General features: G+C 39.3%; 1 protein-coding gene across 2 annotated transcripts; it reads left to right on the top strand.

Moving 5' to 3' along the window:
- Positions 1 to 116: 116 nt before the first annotated feature.
- Positions 117 to 27019, top strand: NUDT4 (nudix hydrolase 4). 2 transcript variants are annotated; one of them, XM_083859807.1, is made up of 5 exons: positions 117 to 246; positions 13798 to 13908; positions 19722 to 19766; positions 22278 to 22365; positions 23396 to 27019. In XM_083859807.1, exons 1-5 carry the CDS (start codon positions 148 to 150, stop codon positions 23596 to 23598), a joined length of 546 nt encoding a protein of 181 aa, XP_083715933.1. In that variant the 5' UTR covers positions 117 to 147; the 3' UTR covers positions 23599 to 27019. The 2 variants fall into 2 exon arrangements, with proteins under 2 accessions (XP_083715933.1, XP_083715934.1); XM_083859808.1 differs by having other exon boundaries at positions 119 to 246; positions 22281 to 22365.

Below are 27019 nucleotides of genomic sequence, written 5' to 3'. Positions count from 1 at the left end.
TGACGGCGGCGGGGACCGGCCCTCCTCCAGCCCCGCTGCCGAGCGGGGGCCCCCGCCGGTGTCCCGGGGGCGCAGCGCCGGCGCTCGCAGAGAGGAGCCGTGGCGGCAGCAGCGGCGGCCGGGGGCAGCCGGCGTGTCACCGCCTCTATGATGAAATTCAAGCCGAACCAGACGCGGACGTACGACCGAGAGGGCTACAAGAAGCGGGCGGCGTGCCTGTGCTTCCGCAGCGAGCGGGAGGACGAGGTGAGCCCGCCGAGCCGCGCACGTGGGGCGGGGGCCCGGCCCGGCCCGGCCGCGCTTCGCGTTCCGCCGGCCCCGCCGCTGCCGCATCCCTTTGTCTGGCCGCGGGCGCCTCCCGGGGGACATCCCGGCGCGCACGGTCCTGCCGGGGCTCCCGGCATCCCGCAGGCAGGCGGGCGGCGGGGGCGGCGCGGCGGGGCCCCGCGGGTGCCGGGCGGACCCCGGGCCGGGCCGGGCCCAGCGGTGCCGGGGGCGCGCGCGCCTCTGCCCACCATCTTGGGGCGGTGGGCGCGCGCCCACGTGCGCGGCCCCGCCTTCGTGCGCGGCCCCGGCGCCCCTCGGGCCGGGCGGGACACCCCGCTCCCGGGGCCGGGCCGGGCGGGATGGGATGGGGCAGGGCAGGAGCCGGCCGGGCTCCGCGTTATCGTCCGTGCGCCCCGAGCACGCGGAACGCCGGTGAATGTGTCATGGCGCGTGGAGGGCAGGGCAGGGCCGGCGTGTCACCCTGAGGGCGAGCCTCCTGCCCCCTCGGGTGGGATATAAAACAAAAAGCCTGTGCTTGGAACACCTGGTTTTCCCACGGGGAGAGTCAAATGGGGCTGGGAAGTATTTTGTGAAGGAGTTGGGGAGCGGGACAGTTGTTGCCGCGGCGGGCAGCGCTCACCGGGATTTCGTGTTGCAGCAGAGTCGGGAGGGAGCAACAAAGTTGTCCCGTGTTCCGAGCCAAGGTCAATGGCACGGCCTGTTATCTGGGAACTCGGCTGATGGTTCCATTGCACAACGCCTTTATAGATGGTCTCGGGCTGGAAGTATACCCTTTTGCGATTTCTGTTTTCGTTTTCTTGATTAGTAGCCATGAAATAACTATAAAGATTAGGGTTTAGGGCTTTTTTCCTCACTTTATCTATATACTGGAAGATGCTGGTGCCCTTCCCACGCTGTCAGTACAGTGAATGTCTTCCTTAAACATCTACTGAGTAAATATAATGCAATGGAAAGAGGCCTGATCTCAAAATAAAGGCACTTAGGTCTAAACAAAAAAAATATTTCCTGTGTGGTATAAATATAGCCTTGGGACCATGCTGATGAGTTTTTCCTAGTATAAGGGAGAAAGGCACCCAGCAGGAATCTTGCAAGGCCTTGTTATAGCTTTGTTTCTTGGGTTACAGCTTTTCTTTGGTCTCTGAACTCCAACATACTTCACCATTTATGTGACTTTAATATTTATTTTTGGATGCTACTCCAGCTCAGGCTTTTTTGGAGTCTGAACACCTGAGCCAGTGTTACAGGTTTTTGCAGCAACTGTAGCTGGAAATTCATGGTTAGGGTCACCTTTGTTAGTGATTTCCATTCATTCTTCATTTCCTGATACAACTTCTTGTCATTCTCTTTCAGTCTTGCATCCAATGAGATCCCTGGCTGCTTCAGAATATTGTTGGCTTTGTAATAGCATCGTTTGAGGCTCAGGATGACAGCAGCAGCTTTGCTGGGCTGTATTAGCAGAGTGGGTACTGACCATTATTGCACTGCAGTCCTTTTTGGTATTGTGGATGGAGGACCTCCATGGCTGGCATGAGGTTGGCCTTGACATAGTGCAGACAGACATACTTGAGGATGAAGTGAATGGGAGAACATCAGATCAGATTTAGGATGTAGATTATGTGTGTGGAAACAGTTAAAATTGCTTTCTGACAAGTTATTTCCAGGAAAGCAGTGCCAACAGCTTGAACGTGCTTAGGAGCTGTTTCCCAGGTGCCAGCTTCCTCTGTATCAGTACAGAATCTATTCCTTTGAAGTTTGGTGGCTGACTGCTGCTTGTGATTAACTTCAATCACCAGCCATGTTCCCCACATTGGGTGTTTGGGGCTTGCTTCTGTCTTCTTGATCATTGTCAGGGTAGTTTCTGTGTTGGTCTGCTCCATGTAAATGGAGTGTTTCTTTTTGAAGTCTCTAGAGATTACACCATCAGTTTTCAGCCAGGCTACATCTCCAGGGTGTTTAAGTGTAGGGTCACTTCTGCAGGGAAGGAGCACAACGTGGTACCTGGGTGACTGGAGAAGAAGGAAACAGGAGACTCTGTAGAAGTTATTGGGAGGTGGGGATTGAGGGGAACTACAGGGTAGAATAGTTTTCATAGTTATTTTGTCTTACAGGATAAGCAAAGAGTTGCTTGCTATTGGAGTCGAAAAAATAGAACATCAACTGAAAACAATTTCTAGAAATATGGGGGGTTTTAGGAGTCTTAAAAGCAAGAAATCCAAATCTCAACTTCTTTTTTTTTCCTGGAGATACTATCTGCAAGACTAAATTTGTTCTACATTTCACCTGATTATGTCCTATCTGGAGGAAAGAGTATCTATAGCAATCTTGTGATACAAAGCTTAGAATTAACCTTTCTTTCTACTTCCATTTTGATTATCTGAAGGGCTAGTCCCTTGCCAGTTATAGCTGAGCTTAAGCTTTTTTTCTTCCTTTCTTACCCTTAGCTTTCTGATGTATCTATAGAGAGCAGTCATTTCTTTCTTAGCTTTTTTATGAACTTCAAGTCTTAAATCATCATCTTTTAAAAACAGTTCTCTCTTTTGGCCATCATGGTAGCTCTTAATCTCCTCCCCTTTGGCAAATGTATTTTAATGTGGGTGACACTTGTGGTTGCTTCAGAGGGGATCATGCTGTGCTGTGTAAAAGGTTACTAACGCTTCTCTAGCTATACCAGAAACAATGTTGCAATAGGACCCATCTCTATCGTGATTGTAAAGCTTCTTGTAGTCATCTTGTATTTACTGGTGATACCCAAGTCTCTTAACTGTTGCCACCTTATGAACTCTCAACTTCTGCCAGAAATCCACAGCAGTGGTCTTACCTGAAGGTGATCCTTCTTCTGCAACTTCTTTTGATGTCCCCTGCTGTATCATGACTTCTGGATGCTGCCTCTCAACTAAAGACTTCAGCATTTTCAGTAACAGCATTTTGTGCCCATTGACAAAAATTGGACAAGTCACTAAACCATTTAATATCTTTCTTGTTCATCTGGGAAAATTTGCTTGTTATGACTTCCTGGTCGATTTCTTAACCATACTGCACTTGTTGTGCTACCTTGGTAGCCTCATTGATGTTACAGCTGAGTTTTATGCACAGTGAAGTAACATGTCAATGGAAAAAGACTGGTCAAACCCATCCTCTAGGTTTCATTATACATCTGTTTATTTTATTATTGCACAACTATTTACATTGGGTTTCAGTTTGCTTCTTTATTTCTCAGTTTGAAACACAGGTGTGCAGTAGAGTTCTGCTGAGGCAAAATTCAGCCTGGTGGTTCCTGTGTGCAGTTTGAAATACAGATGCCAAACTCCAACCCCCAACTACGGCATCCTGTCCAATCAGACCTACCGCCGGACTTGCCAGTCCTTGCTGCCAGGCTTAAAATTGTTGAGTCAGTTCTCTTGAGTGTTACAGGCTGCAAACTGGGCTTCCCTGTGGTCTTGCAACCTGTCCAAAGCTTTTGCTTTAAGAGCTGATATTGCAGCTGAAAACATGTACCCAAGATGACTGATGGTTGTTCAGCTGCACCACTGTGGAAATCTGTGTTTCTTCATCTTCAAGTGCCTCCACACAGAAACATTTGGTGCTATATAGTCTGTTTTGGTTTAGATTTTGATTCCTTCATGCTGTCATAGTGTATGATTTAAAAAGAAAAATCCCTCAAAAAGGAGGAAGCCCAGTTAGTCAAGTAATGTGCCCAGTAGCTTTGGGGGTTTTTGAGTCTTAAAGGAGGTGGTCTCTTGGACTAGTGTCATTTGAGTGTTGCCTGTTTTGGTCTAAGTGCTGTCATTTGGGCTGAAGAGACAGCAAGATGGCTGGATATGAGCTTAAGTGCTGGTTCTTTTTGTTCTTCAAGGAAATAAACCAGTAATTGCAGGGGTGGTCTGCCCTTTGAAAGCAAAAAACATCCTGGAAATGCAGCAGGAGAAATCTCATTAAAAAAACGAAACAAGGCTATGTGGGCATGCAGCGTGTGGCAGGGTGCAGCCTCTCTGCTTTGAACAAGAAGCTGGTAGGTGTGTGCAGAGAGCCGATGGTATTCAGCAGGCAGGGATGGGCTGGCTGATTGTCTGAGGAAATGGAAGTTTCTCTTGAGCAACTAGGAGTGGATGGCAGCTTTAGAATAGGCCTGCGGGGGCGTCCTCTTGGTGCCATGAGGACCGACTGCTTCCACAGGTTAGAATTGTTGATGCATTCAGTGTTCTGCAAATAGTAGTTTTACATAAAAATCCTCCTGTCTCAGGGTCTGGGCAGAGGGTAGGCAAGGAAATTCTTAGTTTTCAATGCAGAGAATAAGGCACGCCTTTAAAGCAGTAAGAGCAAATAGTAATAAACATAAATTTTGTAGCAATTTGAACAGTTGAAATAATTTTGAAACCTAATTTAATTTTTTTCCATCAACTACATCTTATACAAATAAATGAGCAGTTATTTTTAAGTATCTTGAATATAAACTTTGAGTGCATTCTAATTACTTTGGCATCTGTAACAGTGCTTTATGTAATCAAATATGGTACTGAAAGCCCTACTTTAGTGTTCAGCCAGCAGTTGTTAGTGGCAGACATAAAATAGTTTCATATGCAAAAGAAGTCTTCAAGCTTTTCAATTTTTAATTTTACTTCTGTTGTTCAGCCTTGTACATGAGATGAAAACAGATGGGAAGGGTATTTTTTAATATCGAGACAATAGTGAGGAAAAATACATTTTTATGCACCTACAGGATATGTAGATTCTCCCCCCCCCATAGCAGGGCATACGCTTGTCAATGTAAATGTCAACTATTTATCTTAGTCTTGAATTAAAAATTATAAGCTCCTACTGTTATAGCTCCTTTTTGGTCTGATTTAATAACTTCATTTATTTGCTTGTAGACTGTAAAGATAGGTTAAGCGTGGGTTTCTTATGTGTTGTTATGGTGGTCACAGTTTCATCATTTTAAAAAATAGTGTTCCTCAGTTTTGTACACTTGTTGCTTCATATTAGCAATGGTTTTATTAAAGGGAAAAGTAAAATGTTATTTTTGTATGCATTGGTCTAAGTGGTCTGAAAGCCAGAAGGACCTTTTGTTATGCAACTTGATCCATAAAACCAGGTCCCAAAAGTGTCTCCTGGCTACCCTGGCAAAATGGGGTGTTCTAGGAATTATTGTAAATAAACTTGCACAGTCACAAAAGATACTTCATACCTGACATGGAATTTTTCATTTGGTTTCTTTATTTTTCAGTGTAGAGCTCTCAGGTGTAAACACATAAATAATACGTGCTTTCAAATAACTTGGGGTTATGACCATGGCACCTTATTTAAGGCTGGCGTGGTCTCCATAGTGGGATGGGTTACCCACCTTGCATTATGATGGTTGGTCTGATAGAATACAGGCATATTTTAAATGCAAGAGAATACACATTTCACTATGAACTTCAAGCACACTGTGGCTTTTATTTTCTTTTTCATGTCCCTGCCCTTCTAATGGACAGGAAGAGTAATTAATGCAGGATAATTGCTCCCTTAGCTTTTCCTCAATATATTCTTGACATTTGGACATTATCAGCCAGGTTGGATGAGCAATCTGGTCTAGGGGAAGGTGTTCCTGCCTGTGTCAGGGGGGCTGGAACTACCAGATGATCTTTAAAGGTCCCTTCCACCAGACCATTCTATGAATCTATGATTTGCATGCCGTAGAAAAGGCTATAGCTTGAAAAATCAAGACCTATAAACAGCTTCCAAAATGGCTCTTTTATGATGTGTCTGCAGAGGCCGTGTTTGCTTATAGGGTATCCCTGCAGGCTCCTATGGGGTTAAAGCTTGTGTTAATGTTAAAAAAAAAATAATGTTAGGTTGCTGTGGTAGGATTTATGTCAGGTAACCAACTCTGGATACAAGACACTGGTGTTTATTATGTCAACAGAAAAGCAGCTTTCTGCAGGCATGGCATATGCACCTTGTTTTCATGCTGGAATTTTTTTTGACAAATTCTAACTACTTGCCAGCAGTGGAAGCTTGCAGGTTTAGTGAGGCTGTGGGAATTCAACAGTTCACTGTGGCAGAAATCTTCAGTCTTCATTTATAAGTCTTCAGATACTGAATATCATTCAGCCATGAGATGTTTTTTATTTTGAAATCTCAATTATTTTTTCCCATACCTATGGAATTACTTGTCTGTGCCATATGGATCTGTTTAATGGGGTTGATAGTTGCTCAGAGTGGGCTGAGCTAAAGGGGAGAAGGAAATATGGCTGTACTTGTGTAACATCAGGCTAAATGTCCTGTAACAAAGCATTTTCTGCCCTGTTTAGAAGATGCTGTCTTTTTAAACTAGTTATGTTTATGTTAAGATACTTGAAAAAATAGCCTTTTAGCTTACTTGCACCATTGTAGGTTTACTTAGGATTTAAATGGGTGGCAAAGTTTCTGTTTGAATTGCTTCAGGTAACTCAGTGGTGCTCAAAACTTCCAAGTTACTGTGAAATAGCACAGTCACAGACTTCTTCAGAAATACATTAATATTGTAGCTATGTATGTATATATGCCTATATACCCACACATATATGCATTCTTATCTCTAGCTAGGGTTTGTAGACATGTTTTTTTAAACATCTCTTGTAGATAGTGAGTTCACAGACCACAGGTTGATGTGTATTTTTTTCCAGTCTTGTTTGTAGAACTCTTGAAAAGCTTACTTTAATTCAGTGGCTTTTTGACTTAGTGCTTAAGCACTTCAGTGAAACCAGTGCTACAAATGTAAATACATTAAAACAAATTTTTGTCTTCAGAGAGAGAAAAGGCGAAAAGGTGACTGGTACTTGTCAAGAAATAAACTTGTCAAATCTTTACCTGCAGCTGAACAGCTCTCAAAACCTGGAGCTCTTATTTCTGACAAGTGCTTGGAATCTGATCCCTTAGTCAAACAGATTACGTTGCTGAGTAACCAGTAAAGCCCAGTTCTACTGCTTGAGATTAGGCTGTGGTTTCAAGTTAAAAAGAAATGGGGAGCAATATTAATTTAGCTCTTCCCCTGCTACCTGAAATTGTGGTCTCCCTCGGTCTGCATTAGCAAGCATGAGGGAAGAAGGTTGTTATGTATAGTGAACTGGGGAGTTGGCCCAGCATGAGAAGTAAAACTTCTTTTATAGGCACTTGTGGGAAGGTTCTTGTTTGTTTACAGGTTTGTGTTTTTTTCAGCTTTTTTTTCCTTTTGTCCTATGTCTGGGTGCAAGATCTGCACCCTTCATCACCCTGTGAGATCTGTCACATCTGTTTCTCCGAAGCATGCTAAAGCTTAGGAGGAGATGGAATGCTACAGGTGACTTGAGTCACTTTCTGTGAGGAAATGTGTTCTGACTGGCATGCCATAGCAGTATAGTGCTGTTCTGTTCCTGATATGAACGCTTTAGCCAAAGAACAAAATGAAGTATTTTAAGTAGCCAGAGGAACACACTCAAATTCTGTATCACTATAACATGTTTGCCAAATATTTGAATTTAATGTGAAATAAAATTTATAAAATAATGTAGCTGTAATTGCAAGTCAGAAGCAAAACTTCTTCTGAAAAAGGCTGATGTCTCTCTTTATTGCCCTATAGCCTTAAAGTCAGAAGGTCTCAAAGGAAAACTAGTTTCCAGATCTAATTTTGAAGTATTATAAAATTATATCCTTATTTCTTTACCATTCACTGTCAGAATGGGGATAAAGTAGCACTGACTGATATCCAAGTCTTGTGTTGCTGCTTTGAAAAGTGATTTTAAAGTAAAGTTGGGAGGATATTTCAGACTTTAATATATTATGTAGACAGAACCCAGTTTTTCTGGGATGCATTCAAGATTTGTGCTCAAATTAATGAACATTAGGATTAATGTACTGGTAGTTAGCCATTCCTCTGCTGTACTGGCTGCTGCTCAGTGAGGCTAAACCATCTTTTTAACTTCTGTCATAGCTGGGGACTGCTTTTCAGTCTATTGTCTTTAAATTACTTTGCCAGAGGCTCTTGAATTGGTATAGGCCCATCTGAAATGGGGAGGTTGCGGTGCCTTTGTGCCCCAGTTGTGCAGCGCTGCCCCTTGGATGGTGTGTCCTGTTGGGTGTGGTGTGTGCAGGCGGGACACTAAACTTCCATAAGGAATCTGCTTTTCATCCAGATCAGCTTCCTCAGCTCATTATCCCAGTGTTAGAGGGAAAGTTAAGGTGTTAAGGCTTGACTTTAATTTGCACTTAAAATGCTGTCAAGTCTGATCCTAAGGTTTTATTACTGCTTTACAATAACTTTGTGCATGTTATTTCTCCATATTAAAAAAAAGTAATTTTGAAAATTACTGCAGTAACAAATGAGGACTGTAAGCAGTCACTCTGCTTACAGAGTGAGAAATCTTTTCAGGAAGGCAAATGTTCCTTACTAAATGCTGCTTGTGTAGCATTGCTATGGCAAGGCTTAAAGCTGCATTTTCCAACCTTCTGCAGTCCAAAAAAAGGCAATGGCATTCTAGGACAAGAATACCATATTAACCTATAGGGGAACTGAGAAACTCTTTCAGAAATACTAAGATGAGGCAGTGATTCTTAAAACAGAAAAAAAAATTGTTAGATAAAGGAAATCTCTTAACTACAGTAGCAGGCTGACATATGCTCTCTAAGATGAGATGTGTGCTTTTGCCTAAAAATTTATACAGTTAATTCTGCAAATATGATCCAGTGCTTGTAAGAGATGCTTTTCCTTGCTTCTCAGTAGTGCTCCTGTGTTGCAGCAAAGTTGTTCCCTAGTGCTTTTAAGGAAGTTCCTGAGCTGAAAACAATTAGAAGTTGAAAGTGTTAGGGAATAATAAAACACTCACTGTTTGTATTCTTCCCTGAGCATCATTTACGGCTGTTTTAAACAAATCATCGGGCGTGACTGACCCTTTTGGCTGTATTAGGATTAAATCATCTTTCTGGCTCTTTCAGGCGCTTGTAACTTTAGCAGACCAACCATGTAGGCTGAGCTTCCATATTGACTGTGTTCAATTATATTATATTATATTAACCTCCATTAGAGTGGGTCCTGACTTTTCCTCAAAGTAGGCTTGAATGTTTTATCCTCTTAATGCTTTGGACGCCTATGAAAATATGCGGTACATCCAACAGCATTTGACACTTGTTTTGTACATGAGAGGTACCTTTTAATGCCTTAATGATATTTTCTATACTCTGATCAGTTTAAATCTTTTGAAATGATTTGTGTGTACTCATGTTTGAAGAGTTTGGGAGCTGAATCCTTTGTCTTCCACGCACCTGTTTTCTGAGCAGTTCACCAGAACAATGTGGTGTTCTTTGCAGCTGAGTCACACATGCTCAGCCGTCCTTTGGGAGTGAGGGGTTGATTCCTTTTCTCTCGGACATCCTTCCTTTTAACTGCCAGCTTTGCTACAAAGTAGGGCAGACTTGGCTCTCTCCATCAGGTAATTCAAACATGAAGTTGTACATAGCTACTGGAGTCGTAGGAGAGGGGAGAAAATGGGATGTGCAGTGGGGAAGTCAGGAATAGACAGGATTAGGCTGGGAATAGAGAACTTAAGGACATCTGATAACAAATTGTTATTGTGAAGTTGGAATGGTCTATTTTCAAGTGTAAATTTTTCCTTCAAGTTGAGGCTGACTTTGTTTTGAAGTCTAAAGAATCCAGCTGAGGGGGTTTGCTCTAGCTAATTTAAACTTTATCCTTGCTTTTTAATGTAAATTGGTTTTGATACAATTATTTTGGTAAAGTATAATATTCTTCAGTTAAGAAAGATAGAAAGCAATGACATTTTTATATGAACTTATACTATTTTCTACCTCTCTAGTGCTTAATATAAAAAAAAAAATCAAGATTAATAGCTTGTGGTTATAATTTGTATTACTCTGAGCTGTTGCCATTTTGGTCTTCTGGAATATATGGCTACTGACTGTTTTATGAGGGGTTTTGACTTGGGAACACTGAAGAGTCCAAAACTTCAGCATCTTTAGAAATTTTCAGTTATTTGCCTGCAAGCTTAGCATTTATAGTGACCAAGTCCCATGATGCCACTGCCCTGGAATAACCTTTTTGGTTAACCATATTATTGTTACGTGTATTGATAGGTGCTTATTACAAGCAGCCTGGCTAGCAGTTTCTCCTCCTCACGACACTCAAAGGTCATTGCTATTCCTGGACTTGGAAGTGAGGTGAAACTTGGCTGCTAACACTTCATGGAAGAATTTTTCTTTTGTTTCCTCTTAGCAGAACTTTCCAGCTTCACTTCTTCACTTGCCAGCATTATGGTATCTTTACCTTAGTCTTTGGAGTAAAATAAACTTAGCTATATAACTAGACAAGCAAATTTCATTGCAACACTCTTCCTTTTTTGAAAAAATTATCAATGGTAAGCCTTAGTCAGGGACATGGGAAAGGCAGTGATCACTAGCAAGTAATACAACTCAAATCTTAGTCCTTTTTCTGCATCTGGGGGTACAGGACACAGACCTCTTTGCATACAAAATACTTCTGCTTTTTTTTTTCTTCTGAGCCTAATGGGATTATGATGTAAAATTTGGTGTGCGTAAGCCAGAAAAATACAGGTGTGTGAAATTCTGCAGTCTTTTCTTTTCCAATAGACTATTGCAATCTGCTTGACCAGGAGCCTCCTCAGAAAAGACTGGATGTCCAGGCAACCTAGATCACATTTCTCATAGTTTGATTATCTTCTATTATGGGAAGCTGAATTGCTGCATTCTTGCTGCTGATTTTTGCACCTCTCTTGGCATGCTAGTGCAGTGTCAACCAACCACATCTTTTTGGTGTCTTCATAGTTAAATCACATTTATATTTACAGCCTCATCATTTAGAGGCTGTAAATATAAATGGAGGATTTATCTTCTGGCCACTTACTGATGGAAACACCTCAAAACTACATGAATTAAAAACAACATACAAAAAACAGAACCATGGAAGACTGCTTGATGCTATGACTGAAAAAAATCTGTGAATGCTTTTCACCTTACCACACAATCCTGCAACTGCTAGCTATCAGGTCTTTGTTGAATTTGATCAACACCAAGTACATCTTTGATAGCATTATCCCAGGATAGATGCTTCATGCCCGAGTGGCTTCATGTGTTAATGGGTAAAAAAAAATTGTCCATCTGAGGATCTCAGGGCTCTATCTTAGTGTGATCCCTTGGACTCAGACTATAAAAGCAGTGGGATCACAGGAGAATAAAGCATAGAAGGAAAGATGTTTGAGAAATTGCTTCTGGGGTTAGTGGAGGTTTGGATAGTTGCTAAAATGAATTCTCAGGCTGTAATGCTTGGGAGTTTATTGTAGACGTAGCTGTAAAGCCTGTCTGCAAGAACTGATGTGATTTATTTTTGATTACTTGCTAGATGTATTTTTTTCTGCTTTTTAAAAGGGTAATTTAAAGCTAATATATGTACAAGCCCAGCTTAATACTCTATTGATCAGATTAGCAGTAGTCAACTACTATATATAAAGGCATTAAAAAATTCTGGCTTTACACTACACTGCCAGAATAAGCAACCTGATTTATCCCAGTTGTAATTAAGAGTTTTATGTTTAACTAAGCAATGAATGCTGATTTTAAATTGTTCTACCAAGCTGGGAATGATTTAATGATAATCATCCTTTGGTTCATTATTGTTGCTAGCTTTTGCATGACTGGATTGAGTGCTAGTTTCATCAGCAGAAAATGATGTTTCGTGTTTATATCTGGAACTTAGAAGTGAATTCATAATTTGATTTTTACAACTGCTCTTTAAGCAGTACTTTAAGTGGTTCTTTTTAGTGATGTAGGTGCTCCACCTAAGTGTTGAAAAACATTTTCTAAAATTACTTTTAGCAGGGCTGTGTACGCTCTGTGAATCTTTCGTTAATGTCAAAGGATCCTAGGAAACCAAAATCTTTGGCTGTAAAGATCAAGTTGAGATGCATTTGTGTCTAACCTTATTGCTTTTGCTGAATATTTTAGGGTTTTAGACAGCTGAGTAAAATACTTGAGTTGACTGAAAACATGAACATTTAGATCAGATGCTGAGAATGCTGCTGTACCAAATGATGTCTTTGCTGCATTCCTTACTTAGCATAGGAAAAAACTTTGGGGAAATCAGTCCTACCCTAAAAGATTCTCCACTGTACTAGTTTTGACTGCACATAAGATAAACATTGCAAGACAATTTCTGTCAGATGGGGCTCTTCAGGTGCACCTCAGTATGCACAAGTACCATTGCATTCACAAAGTGTGCAATCATGTGAAATACACTCCCAGTTCCTGTGGGTGAACCTACAACCTATTTCCATGAGTGCCAAAGGGACAGATTATAAGTGGTAATCATTTCCCTGCTGGTGTCATCAGGGAGTCATTTTCCTACCTAACCCTGACGAGATAAGTTTGAAGTCCATAAAGGTGAGGGCTGGGACTGTCACTTCAGTTGTCTGGCACCAGTTGAAACTATAACCTTTAGACTTGAGGCTCTTGTCTAGTCTTATCATTGCTTTTCAAGATTCAGGCGCTGACCCTGCCCTTTTACTCCCCACAGTTGTCCTTTGACTTCAGGGTGGGGTTTATGTCAGTAATGCCTCGAGTAGGAAGCCTTTTACTACACAGATGACTGAGCATGTCTTAGTAACTGGGATGTGTCTAAAATATACCTGCTTATTGCCAAGTGGTCCTGAATCAAGGTCTTATTTTCATAAACTTCTACTGCAAAATTACTCTAAATACAATGTTATCATACCTTACCAAAGTAGCTAACATCTTCTCTGTTCTGAATATTATGAAGGACAGTTCCTATGGACAGGGGCTTTTAAACTGGTGTGTATCCATCACAGAACCAGGTTAGAGTCAAATTAAGTGAAACTAAAGTGTCTTGGGAAAAAAATGTTAAATTTAGAAATCAAATTCAATGTGTTGTGCTTTTTCCTCTTATGTAAATGTTTAAAAGAAACCAAATTGGACAAGGGCCAATTATGTACTCTCCCTGTATTTTAGTTATGCAATAGTGTAAGCATGTCATGCTAACATAACACTTCAGTAACTAAAAAGCTTGTTTCTGACTAAAAATTAGAAATATTTTCAAAAGTGTATTTTTAGCCAGAAGATCCCATTCCAGAAGAATTAGTTTAACTTCTATGTGATGAAAATGTGTTGATTTTCATACTTTGCCATCTGTATGATTTAAAGACTTAGTTCTGGAAAATATTGTTATTAGATTTTTGTTGTATGCCTTCACTCCTGTGCACATTATTCTGTATTTTCCACATTGTGTCTAAATATCCAATGAAAGCGTTTGTACAAAGAGATTGCAATGACATTGTCTTGACTTAGTTTTATAAAACAGATTGGATGTTAACTGTTTTCCTCTTTTTTCAGCTCCTGCTTGCTTGTTATATTTTGTTTCTAAAGTCTGTAATCCATCTGGCTAGGTGAAAAAGTGCATTGCTGCAAAGGCAGATAGTGGTGAGATTCCTGACTTGTGAGCTGTATTTAACAGTCCCTTGCAATTATTTACAGGTGCTGTTGGTGAGCAGTAGCCGATACCCAGATCAGTGGATTGTACCAGGTGGAGGAATGGAACCAGAAGAGGAGCCAGGGGGAGCAGCTGTGAGAGAGGTGTATGAAGAGGTAACTAAAACAAAACAAAGCAAAAAATCCAGCTGATCTTTGCTGCTGTTGTCTTCAGATGGGACCCAAGAAGGAGGAGGGAACTGCCTCCTTTATCCAGTATTTGACTGCGACCTTTGTGTTTATGAAATTCAAAGAACTGCAGTTCTGTGTGTTAGAACTGGGGTATAGTGTGGTGGAGTGAACTAATTAACTTAGCTTCTTCACTGCTGTCTTCCATTTCATAGCTAAATTTGTCTGCCTTTATAAACAAGTACTGGAAGTAGAACTGTGACTGTATCCCAAATGACATGTTATAGAAGTGTAACATTTGTGAAGAAAATGTTTGACTTGCAGCTCTTGTAGAACAGAGTAAAGGTAAACTAACCATTAACATGTAGCTGCATAAGAACAAGAAATCAACAGACCTTTGAGGACATTCCAAACTAAACAGATTAGAAACTGATCTATCTGAGCAGTTGAAAATTCATACCTTTAAGGCTGCTTATCTATCAAGAAAGCACTATGGTTATAGTCTGCCTTTCTATCTCTGCCCCTATGACTAGGCAAAACAGAGCTTTAATTCATGATGAATTCGTGCAGTTTCCCTACACTACAAAATTTAAATTTCAAATTCAGGATTCTGGAGTTTCAGTTGTTTTTGGGTGGGTTTTTTTTTCCCTAGGAAAACTGTTAAAAATATTAAGTGTTTCTTTGAAATCACACAGCCATGTCTAAACTAAGTAAAACTGCAAGAAAAATCAAAATATTATACTTTTAAATAGAAGGTGTAATTTTTTTTCATTAATTAGATGCATTCTGGTGAGTGAACTACAGTATTTCTACTAGACTTAGACAGTTTTCTCATCCCATTTTGCTGTTCGCAAAACACACTAATATTGTTGCTGATTAGTATGTGCAATGAGTTTTTTTCTATTAGCTATGCTGTTTGGTGGTTTGTCTTGCACACCCTTAAGATTGGTTCTGTTGTGGTGCTGAGGCTTAGGAAGTTGATGTAGATGTGACTTGCACCAAATAGTGCCTGCTGTTCAGTGTCAAAATGAGATCATCTGTGAACTGTAATTCAGTGACCCTTCTCCCACTTTACTTGGGGGACAGACTATTTCACTATTTGCTGTTCTCAACAGCTTTCCTGCAGCAAGGTTCAAGCATGAATAAGCCTCCCTTAATCAAAGCTGTGCCAGACTCTGTTCAGTTTTGCTGGAGGAGCCCATTTTGATCTACACAAGATGTACTCAGCCACAGGGTATAGTCCATTTGAAAGGAGCAAAGAGTTTGAATTCTAGCAATGAGTCAGCAAAGATTTAGGCTTCCAAGCAGTTGTAACACCTCTAGGGAAAGTCTTGTCTTCCCACTGTCACAAGTTCATGGGTTGGATTAAAAAAGCACAGTCCTCTGCTCAGTGTTCTTAGGAACACTGGTAATTTTAATTGCTGATCCGACTTAAGGTATAGAGCTGACTAAACTGTAGTCATATGTTTGGGGTTTTCTCGTTGGTGCTGAAAAATAGATGATCTTGAAGGGACTGTATTTTTTATGTTTTGGAGTACAATATAAAGTTCCAGACATGTTCAGCTTTGAGCTGTGTTTGCAAATGCATAGTGAGCTTTCGCAGACATCAGGCTTTTACACTTGTTCTACTGCCTCAGAATTTCTGGGGTATGATAGTTTGTATAGCTGATCAGCTTAGAAGCTCATGTCTTAAAGTAGAATATTCTTCAGCTACTAGCTAAGTCTTATATGCTTCCATGAGACTGCCAACTGCCATTTTTAAAGAAAAAAGAATAGTATTTAGGGGTTTGAGCCATGGAAATTCATACTGACCTTTCTAAAGGTGGATGTCCTTTCTATTTTTATACTAAGGTCAATGTCACCTGGCAAGCTGGTTACAGTACAGTGACCTGTTAGAGTTTTGTGAATGAATAAACTTCAAAGAAAGCACAGTGGTGCTCTTTTGAAATGTGTTTCTTCGGTTTTCAGTCATGCACAAATTCAGCACTGGTTTCTATTAATTTATTAAAATGGATAAATTCATAGTGGAATAATAATAGATGGCATTCCTTAATGGTAGAAGTGCTGATAGGCCACTGGCTTTAAATATCCTCCCTTTGATACCAACAGGAGTGTATTTAGAATCCTTGTTTTAACAACTCAAAGATTTCTGTAATCAAATGTACGTACATTGCAGTTGTTTCATAGTCTGCCTGTGTACATGACTCCAGGGTTTTTTTAATTCTTCAGTTCTGTTCATGTTAGTGATAAGAGTTTTTACCTCTACTGAATATTTAGTGTTTCATTTAAGGTTGTCTGACGTTTCACAGGTTACAGGAAATTGACAGTTACCTTATTATTTAGATACAATAAACTTTTACAAACCTGGAAGTAGAATACCAAAACGAAGCTACAGTATAAAGCAATCCCAGAAAGGTATTGAACCTCATCTCAAGGAAAAGCTATTCCATTAATGAATTTGGAGCTTTGTCTTTAATTGCATAGCATGAAAGATGAAAATAGGTTGTCTGCACATGTGCTGGTCAAAGAAAAATGACACAAATGAGTGGCAAGCCAGTTGTGGCCAGTCTTGTAAATGGAGATCTTCTGTGAGCCGCTCCCATTTCTCGCTCCATCTCACAGAAAAGAGAATCTTGCTTTGTTTGTCTTAGTAGTGCATTGAAAGGCCTATGAGAAAATAGGCAATTTCCCCCAGCCCTGTGTGGCTATAGTTTCTGAGAAGAGGGTGATCCTGAAGATTAATTTGCTGCAACTGTAGAAATGGCAGTAATACCTAAGACTGCTCACAGGAAACAGAGGAATTAGCTCCAATGAGCATCTAATATTTTAAAAAAGGATTGGGTGCTAAAGACTAGAACTAGTTAGACACTGTAAAAATAAATTAATAAACACGCTCTCAGTTGAAAGATTAAGGCAGGTGTGGTCAAACATTTTGTTTTATAAAAGTATGCAAAAATGGGGCAGGAGTAGTCTTGCCACCATCCCTTCAGGAGTGTACCATCAAAATGGCTACAGTACTATCCCACAGATGCCAGAGTTAAAAATAACTCAAATCTTTCAGATCTTAAGCAACTTTCTGCCCTGCTAGGCTGTTAGCTTAGAAATTAAACTGCAGCATGACTCTTGCTCCATCTACAGGAAACAGGCGAGCCTGACGCTCATCTGTGGAGGACTGAGACTGCAGTACCTCCACAGCTGCAAACAGGCATGACCTCCAGGCTAGACTGATCATGGGGATGAAGTGGATAGTTTTCTCTCTTGTGGCTGGATATAGACTAACGCTAAAATAGGTGCATAAGATTCAGATCTGAAGTCCTCTTTGCATAGTACTCAGACTTCCTTAGAGAATTGTTCTGGGGAAGTATAGCACTTAATTCAACAGCATCTGTTAGAAGAAAGCTGGGGGTTTTTTCAGGCTTTTCCCCTAAAGTTTAGATGGCCTTACACACTTACAGAAGCCTGTAGGATTCTGTTTACTTGAAGAACTGCATTTCAACAGCCATGGGTACATAAAAGCCAAAGGAAGAAGGATGTTTTCATGAGAGGCAAAATGGTTCGAAGTCTTGAATTTACCCAGTGCACTGGATTAGAAGCTTACCATTGGAAAAGGGGGAACTGCTTTTGATGTTCTGGGGATAAAGCTGAAGTGTTTCTTGGTCCTCTAGCACTTAAATTTGATACATTTTGAATTACATTACGAAAATAACTTGAAGGAAATGTTATTAAAAGCACTTAAAAGATCACTGTCAAACTCAAGGTACATTTTCAACTATGAAGACTGTTCAGCTGAATATTATTTTCAGGGAAAAAATCATGAGACTTTGAATTACTACATTTTTACACTTTTGAGTGTAGAGGTTTTCAAAATACACTGCTGTCTGTAGGCATGACGCTACATTTTGAAAAAACGTATATTTGAGTAGAGAGTAAAATTAGACATCAGTTATAGTAATCACATTTACATAGCAACATCTGACTGCACCAAAGCTTCACTTCAAGCTTTGGGGAGTTTTTAACACTTGATGTAATGGAGTGCTTCTAATAGTTTCATTTAGAATTACTCAGCTAAGTGTATTTGTTTAAACACTGGTTTGCTTGGAGGAAGAGAAACTGTTAAGTAAATTCCACTTAGAGTAACATTGATAAATTCACATTGAGACTATGGGATACCAATAAGTTGACAGAAGTTCTCTATGAAAGCTATTCAGTATCAGTAAACCTAGCTGGTCATGGTGATTCTGCCATGTGTTAAATATTAGTTAGTTGTCAGACTCTCACTTGATGTGATATTATAATGCTGAGAAAATTAGGACTGATCAGTAAAACTTCTTCTTCAGCATGCTGCTTTTTGTGCTTTTTCATTACCCAGTGTAAGGCACAAGCAATCTTTAGTGCCTGTTGTGGCATAGCTTACTCTTTCAGCCCAAAATAAGAGCCTGTCACTTTCCTAATTAATGTGCTGCTAATCACTTATCTATCAAGTCCAGTTGTTTATTTTGCCTTTATGAGCTCTAACAGGTATCTCAGCCATCACAGCAGACACACAGAGTATTGTATGTAGTTTTGTATTAACTTTTGCTCTACCTCTTGCTTTAGATAAGCTAAATGCTTTGATGATTTTGCATGGGCTGTGATTTGGCTTCCTTCATCAAAATGGCTTAATAAATAACACCAGCCATCTGCTTTCTTTAAAAAGACAGTCACAGAAAGCATTCAATTCTAAGACTTTGATTAGACTTATTGCTAAAGCCTGCCCAGTTATTTGTCAGAGTTACTCGTTAAAATGTAATGAAGATCCATATGGTCCTTTATATAAAGACACAAGACATCACTAACTCTTTGGCTATGGCTGGAAGCAAAGACTGAAAATTAGAAAATGTCATCTTAGCACTAAGAAACTCTACTTAAAATATTGGTTATACAACAAGATAAAAACAATCTAAATATGACTTTGTCTGCCAGTAGGCAACATATGCCTTTGTGTCAGTCATATTGACTGAGTTTTGTTTAGAAATAATGGTTGGTCATAAGTCATTTCCCTTGGAAGAGGCATTATATATTACTTTTGGAAAAGCAAACCTTAGAGTCTTAGTAGAAAGTAATGACCACCTTCTCTGAATTGATAAAAATCACAAAGTATGGGCTGATACAGGGATTATTTTAAAATACTGGAGTAAAACTCTGAATTGAAAGCCTTTTATAACCATACTAGCTAGAAAAAAGTTCAAAACTGCAGACAATTGGGGATATGAATCTGGGGTTTATATTACATGCCAAAAGTTACTTTGATATGAAAACCAGCACACGTGAAGTCATTATGCTGCAAGATCAGTACAATGACCTACAGTTTAATTTCTTATTGTATTTTGAAAAGTTGTGTTTAAATTTCTGTGTAAAACAAGACGGAGTTTTCAATGATTGCTTCTCTAGATTATTTCTAATACTACTTGAAATTCTCTCACCCTTTCTACTTTCCCAGATTATTTCAGTATTGGGTATGATTTATCTATTTAATAAAAATGTGGTAATACAGTATTTTAGTCTGGATGGAAACCTTGAAAGATTTATGGATTCTTTGATCCACTCATTAGGCCAAGCTTTTGTATTCTAATACTCATAAAGGCTCTAAAACCAGAATCTCCAAAATTGGTGCAGCACAATCTAATTAAAACCGAAGTTAAAACCCTTCCTTAAATAACCTAAAAACAAGGGGTATGCTAATGTAGGAGGATGGTACAGCTACTTTATATTTTTTTAAAATTAATTCCAAATGCTAACACTTTTTCTTGTTTGTTTTGTAGGCTGGAGTAAAGGGAAAGCTAGGCAGACTACTTGGGATATTTGAGGTGAGCTATTTCCCTTAATTCTAAAAGCAATGGTTTGTTTGTGAGAACTGATAAGCTGCTACATCAGACTTAAGTTCATAAGTATTACTTATAATTTTGCAGTGTTATTGGATTTGCTACATTAGACGGGACTTTAGGTGTCCCATGATGGGTGAAGATTTGAATAGGAAGAGTTCAAAGCACCAGCTTCAGAGAATCACAGGATATTGTCAGTTGGAAGGGACCCACCAAGATCATCAAGTCCAACTTTTAAGTGAATGTCTTCTATAGGGATCAAATCCAGCACCAGGCTCTCACCAGCTGAGCTAAGCTCAGGTCATTTTGGACCTTTACTGGAAAGATTAAATTAGGACTTGGGCAATATCTAGAAATTAAAAAAAAAAAAAAATCCCTAAAAACTAAACCATTCATAGAGTTAGGATTTCTGAAACACTACACCATCATTTTTTGAGGCACTCTTTTGACTTTTCCTCCCTGGTAAGATTTTGGTGAAGTAATTTTTCAACTTTCACACATGTAAATTAATGAGTCTGGATATGAGTTCTCATTATGGCTTTGAATCACTAAAAAAAGGCCAAGGCTTTGGCTAACAGATAAATCTAACCTTTAGCAAACTAGGTGTAGTTCAAAGCATCTGCTTGATAGTATAAATATCAGACTTTGAACTACCAGCAGTGCAAGGACACAGGCTAGCTAGAATTCTATTTTAGTGTTGGTGTTGCCCACTTCTCCTCAGGTTCTAGACAGGAGAAGACTAGTTTTAAGAGTCTTCAGCTCATAATACAGCCAGGAGTAACAGCACAACCAGTTACTAGGTTGTGCTGTATATTAAGTGTAAGTCCCTTAGTCTCAATTAGGTACAAATCTTCACCCAGCTTTTATGGGCAGTGGATTCCTGACAGGGATTTCCTGTGTGAAATCTTACTTAGTCATGTGTCTCATTGTGTGAAGTATGGAAGCCATGACACAATTAATTATTGAAGCTACTGTAGCTCCTGAAGCTTTGTAGTTAGTACTACTCACATTTTTCTTGTATTTTTGGAGTTGAGTTGAACTGGATGGTCCTACATATTAAAAGCTTGGCAGTGTTTTAACTCTGCTGGTCAGTCTACAAAAGTATTCTCCATTTCCCAGCTCAGATCAAAAAAACCCAGGATGCCTATCATTTTGTTGGCTTAAGACAGGGGCTGCAAAGCATGATGATTCACTGGTAATTCAGGTATATGTTCTTCTGAAGCTATTTACACCAGCTGGACCAGGAGAGAAAAATTGATGTTGTGTCACTTTTCTAGGTTACTTCTAAATTAAATCAAGGCCCTACTTTAGTTTCTCACCAGGCCCCCACAAAGTGTTGTTAATATCATTGAGGGGGCCACACCTTGTGACCTGGGGGTGGAACTAAGAGAAGATGGAAATAAATGCTGCTGCTGAGTCCTCTTATTCTAGAACTACAGCCAGAAAGGATATGTGTTATAAATATATGTATCGTATTTAATGGTGATACTGACAACTCCTGGAGAATTTTTATTTCCTAGTAAAGCACAACAGTTCAAAACTATATTAAGCTTGTAGTGAAACTAAGTAGGAAAGGTTATTGGCACAAGGATAAAGCCATCTGTTAGGGGAGCTAGGCCATAACATCTCTTGGTTCTTAATATAGTTGTAATTGTAGATGGCCTGGTTTATTAGGAGCTCAGCTCCCCTCCAAGGGGAAGGAGGGTCTGACTGGTCGGGTAGCACCTCAAACCCTGCCGCTAGCCTGCTTTGGAATAGCAGGGAGAAATGGCTGTGCCAACCTCACCTGGACTGGCTGCAGCATAGTGGCCTTACCTGAGCAGATACCTGTCAGACTCTGTTTAACCTGCCTTGGGCAAAACTCATGCCTTCTTAACAGGTGCTGAGTGCTGCGCTGCCATCATGGCAAACCTGCTGAATGAGCAGATGGCAATTACTTTTGCATTTGTCATGACTGTAAGCGTAGGCTATTTAATTTGCTTCACTCACAGAGTGAAACTTTACAGCCAGCATTGTGTAGATGACACGGTCACATGATGCAGTTCTATCTTGCAAAAAGGGTTTGGCGGTTTTTTAAGTGACCTTTCACCCAGGAAATGCATTGTGGAAACAGTTTTAGCAAATGTGGTGTACTGTGGTGATTTACAACATATGTAAAAGACAAGTACTAGTACTTACCTAGGGCAGTACTAGTGGACAACTGCTAATATGTAGCTGGGTGACCAAGAACACATTTAGTCAGAACTTCACAATCTTCAAAATTGTTTGTATTGTCTTTGGTTTTTTAGTCCAGTAAAAGAGAATAGCTGTTTGAAATAAAACTTCTGTTTTCCCATCATTTTGGATCTCATCAGTACAGTTGTTTGTTTAGTGAAAATAAGAGCCAGGCTTGCTGGCAACTGTCCTTTAGAGGTAAGTAATTTCTGATCTTGTAGTTGTGGTAAGTCTGTAAGTTTATTTAGATGAGAATCTAAACTTGTACTTCTAATATTCAAGCAGAACCAGGATCGGAAGCACAGGACGTACGTTTATGTTCTTACTGTGACGGAAATACTGGAAGACTGGGAGGATTCAGTTAATATAGGTAAATTGATTCTCTGTCCTTATGTGCTACACTTAAAAATGTTTTAAGCAAACTCTTCATTTTTCTGAAGCAATTTGTGTAATTCAGGGGGAATACTAATTCTGTTCTAGAAAAAGTCAAGTGATGCTGTTCTTGCACACTTTAATACATACATACCTAGGGTTGCTTCCAGCATAGTGTTACTCTTATTCTTAGAATACCCTAATTATTATAACATTATGACAGAATAAACACAGTAATTTTTAAAGGCCCGAATACTATACTGCCAAATGTTTTTTTCCATAGAATGAATGTTTTACTGTCTGATACTCTAGGGTGTTTTTGAAAGTGTCCTTGATCTTAAACAAGTGGTTTATATATGTTTAAGCACAGTACTTGTAATGCTGTAAAACCAAATGAAAAATAGAATTAATCCCATTTTTAACAATACTACAATTGACCTTGTCTTATATGTATTTTCACAGACTTTGAATTTTAAAGGACTGACTTGTAAAAGTAGCATGGTCTTAAGCTGATCTTACTAAAGTCTTGAAATTTGTATAAACATGTCTCATGCAGGGTATACTATTTTTTTTAAACTTAAAGCTAACCTAAGTCCCTGTATGGATGCACATGGAGATTTTGAGTATGGAACACGGCTTTTGAAGTCTGACCAAGCCATCCTTCATGCATGCATGTTCAGTCTGAAGATTGGTTTTCTGCTAGGCATGACAATGTAGGACAGTATCAAGTAATTTAAATAACATCACACTTTCCTCTAATGACCAGATGTGGCTTTTGGAGCATATAAAGTTATATGAGTTTCTGTCCAGTATCTGCTTCAAGAGAGTTATCTGAAAGGCTTTATTATGAATTGTATTTTAGTAAGCTTGAGTGAATCTCTGGTATTGATCAGTTCTTTCATGGTCTTTTTGTTCACTCTTCTGCCTGACAACTTCAAATTCCAAAGAACTGAGAAAAAGTGAATAATTAGATAGCAACCAGTAAAATTTTATAACTCTGTTCTTTCTTGTGGATTGTACTCATTCAGGAAGGAAAAGAGAATGGTTTAAAGTAGAAGATGCAATCAAGGTCCTTCAGTGTCACAAGCCTGTTCATGCAGAATACTTGGAAAAACTGAAACTGAGCTGTTCACCCACTAATGGAAACTCTGTGGTTCCCCCTCTTCCAGATAATAACTCCTTATATGTCACTTCTGCACAGACTTCTGGGTTGCCCTCTACTGTGAGATAAACATTTGGATTACCTTTTTATTCGTGTCATCACAACAGGAGACATCTGTGATCACATGTAGGCATCTGTATAACTGTCAGTTCTAAGTGAAATATGTGAATGTGTCATAATGTCAAATTTATTTGAACATGTTTTTCTTTCAACAGTGTAAAGTAGTATTTCAGCAAACCAAAGCCATATAGGGATTTTTTTAAAATGCCTTAATAGGCCATTAAAAAAACTTGACTATATAAATTTATAAATTTCCGTATCTGCTAAAATGAAATATGCATCTCAGTGGTGTTCAGCTTATTTAAAACATGTGAGTTTTAGTCAGTAGTTAAAGCTTGAGCAAATAGTCTTATACTAAACTCTTATTTGGTATCCACAGATGAAGTGCTAAGACCTTAAGCTGGCAGTATTTGGGTAAATGGATGTGTTGAAGGCAGAGATACACAAGGGTGACTACAATAAAGCACTAAACCTCATTCAGCCTGTCAAGAGCAACGGATACCAACACTAAGCACTGCTTGCCTCAGTTATCCAAAAGGTTGCCTTGTCCTATGCAATCTTCATGTGACATGTAACTAGGGCAAGAACAGTAACTTTGTCTTGCAGCTACCAAAACTGTCCACTAGACTTTTGTTTCATCACTTGGTCAGCTGGCAAACTGTCAGAAGATTTGTGTGAAAAGCATTGTAGATATTTCTTCCCCCTTTTTTTTTTTTTCCTTTTACCCTTGATACATGTTTTGTTTATGGTGTCATTATACTGCAGGTTCCAAAAACTTCTGTCTTCAATTAGAAACATCTCATGTAGTGTTCCTGCAGTTTGTTGCAATTTAAAAATGTTTGGAGGAAAGTAAGACTTAACCAGGGGGCACCCTTAGGTTGCAGAGGTGTGTGTTAGCAAGCATGTGTTGAGGTGCCTTGCCCTGCAGGAGCCAGTAGTGCTGCCTCCAGTGCTTGGGACAGGAGTCTTGATACCTACTACACCAGTAGAGAAATAATATTCCTTTGTCTTATTAGAAAGAGTGCTGAAACCCCCAATTTTAAGTTAATTCTTAAATCCTTCAGTTCTGCTGTTTAAACATCAATTACTTCAGCTTAAACGCTGGCCTCTTGGTAAAAATATAATTGGAATAAATGAGGTACAGCTGACAACCTCCCTGCTCTAATTATTTTTCCTGCTTTTTGTCCAAGAAGATGAAAACTAAATCCACTGTTGGTCTTAATGTTTTTACCATAGGATTACTCTCTCTGTATGTGTGTGTGTGCATGGTTTCTTCTACAAGAACACAATCTAATTCACATGAACATCTTACTTCTGAATTTTCTAGAATCTAAACCCACCTGTACCTCCTTTATATCCAGCCAAAACAGGTCGAGGTAGACCATTGCCTCACATGTGAAGTTTATTCTGGGTAAAGCTCATTCTCTTACACAACATTTGAACCTTTGTAAATAGTCCAACTAGTAAATAGTGAGTGTAAAATGGAAAATAAATGTAATTTAAACCTTTTGTTACTCAATACACAAATGGTTAACTTCTACTTTTTTAACACAAATTGTGTAAAATGCTGCTATGAATTTTTTTGTGCTGTTACACTTTTTTAGGAAAAAAACATTGTTGCCACAAGTTAGTCCTAGAAAAACAATCTTGTGCCATATGTAAATGCAGTGAGACTAGGGAAACAGATGATGTGATCTCTTAATGCTGCTCTCTTTGAAGAGTCATAAATACTACTGAGAAGAGGCATGAGCCAAAAAGTGAAGACTTCTGAAACAGTGGGTAGGACACTGCTTGCCATTCCTCTTAGCTCCTAGTCCAGGTCACTTCCAGAACTGGAAAGAACACACAAGTGTTCAGGTGCACCTAAAGGTGGAAGTATTGCCAACAGCTTATCCATCTTTTCAGCCATGAGGTGGGAGGCCAGTGAAGTAGCATTGCTCTTTCAGTAGTGCACACGTGGGTACACCTTTATTGCACTGTTCAGGGCTGGGACACCGTTTGCTCAGCTCACTACTTTAAACTGTTTAGCCCAGTGAAACAGGAGAAGGTGGGGTTGAGCATGATGAATGTGTCTAATCTTTGTTAAAATCATATTCATGGTGTGGAATGGTACCTCTGGCTCCACAGCTGCCTTTAAAAAAACAATCATTTAACTCCCTTTTTTGGTCACTTTAATGCTCTTTTTTTGTGTTCAGTAGTTATTTTAACACTTTAAATTGAGCAAACCATGTATAGGTTTTCTTGTAACAAGATTATATCAAATTCGTGAAAGCTAAAACAGAATCCAGAGTTCAACTTTGTATTCATTAAAAAAAAACACTCTGTCTCCATTTTAGATTCTTGGAATGAAATCAATCCAAGCTTGTAAGAGATTTAGTGGTAATGCATGATCTTATTTTGTAACTCTTGAATTATGTATTTGATAATAATGTAAAATGTACAGTATTGCTGTTGCTAACAAACTCAGAGTTGATTGCCTATAAATATTTTTGGTCACACACATTTGAGCTGTTCAGTAGTGCCAGACATATTTTTTTTTTTAACGGCATTTGTTGTATAAATCTCTTCAGTCTCTATGCAACCTTCAGAATGAAGCTCTATTGCTTTGACTTCTACTCCCTTTCAAAGAGAAATGTTTTGTGAATCGCAGATGTAAACTGAAGACATTTCAGTTTTGCTACAGGGAACAACTGTAGTAAGGAAACAGCAGTATGGCTTCAGTACTAATGAAATCTGACACTAAACTCCAACAGAAAGAGTTGTAAAAATGGGAAGAGAAAGGCTACAACTTTTTCTACAACCTATCAATTCAAATATTAGAAGCATTTTTTACATGAATCTCCAGTTCAATGGGGCAAACCTATTTCAAACAAAGCAAATTTGGGATTTTTGTCATGCCAAAAATTCTGTACAATATATCCAGATTTGGCTCTCCAGAGGAAAAAGGGAAGAGACAAGTTATCACCTGCAATTATCAGAGTCTAGTTTGTACTGCTGCTTTTCCTGGCTGATGGGTTTTGAGATTCTCATGAGTTACATTATGGTGGTATCAAAGAAAAAGAGCCATAAAGTTAAATCTCATGGAGCCAGAATTAAGCAAAGTGGATGTGCTTTTAAACACAAGAAATCCTGAGGTATTGCAGAGAGGCTGTTCAAGTGAAAAATCTTATTTTGGTGCTTACTGCACCCCTGACGTAGCCTAGCATTGTTCTGTTAACAATGTGCTGTGAAAAGAAACATGAGGGGCAGACACTTGATTTACTTACCAGCATGGTTTGTGAAGTGAAAACTGAAAGGAAGGGGGGGTGGGAAGGGAATTAAGTTGTAAACATTTTGACCTGCTTGCATGGATTTTCTTTAAAGATTGATGTAAGAATTTTGACTTTTTATATTTGAGAAATACCGGAATAAAATCTAAATTAGTCCTGTG

Source organism: Zosterops lateralis, assembly GCF_965231275.1.
Source record: "Zosterops lateralis genome assembly, chromosome: 4".
Classification (NCBI taxonomy): domain Eukaryota; kingdom Metazoa; phylum Chordata; class Aves; order Passeriformes; family Zosteropidae; genus Zosterops; species Zosterops lateralis.
This window is presented reverse-complemented; position numbering and strand designations above follow the sequence as displayed.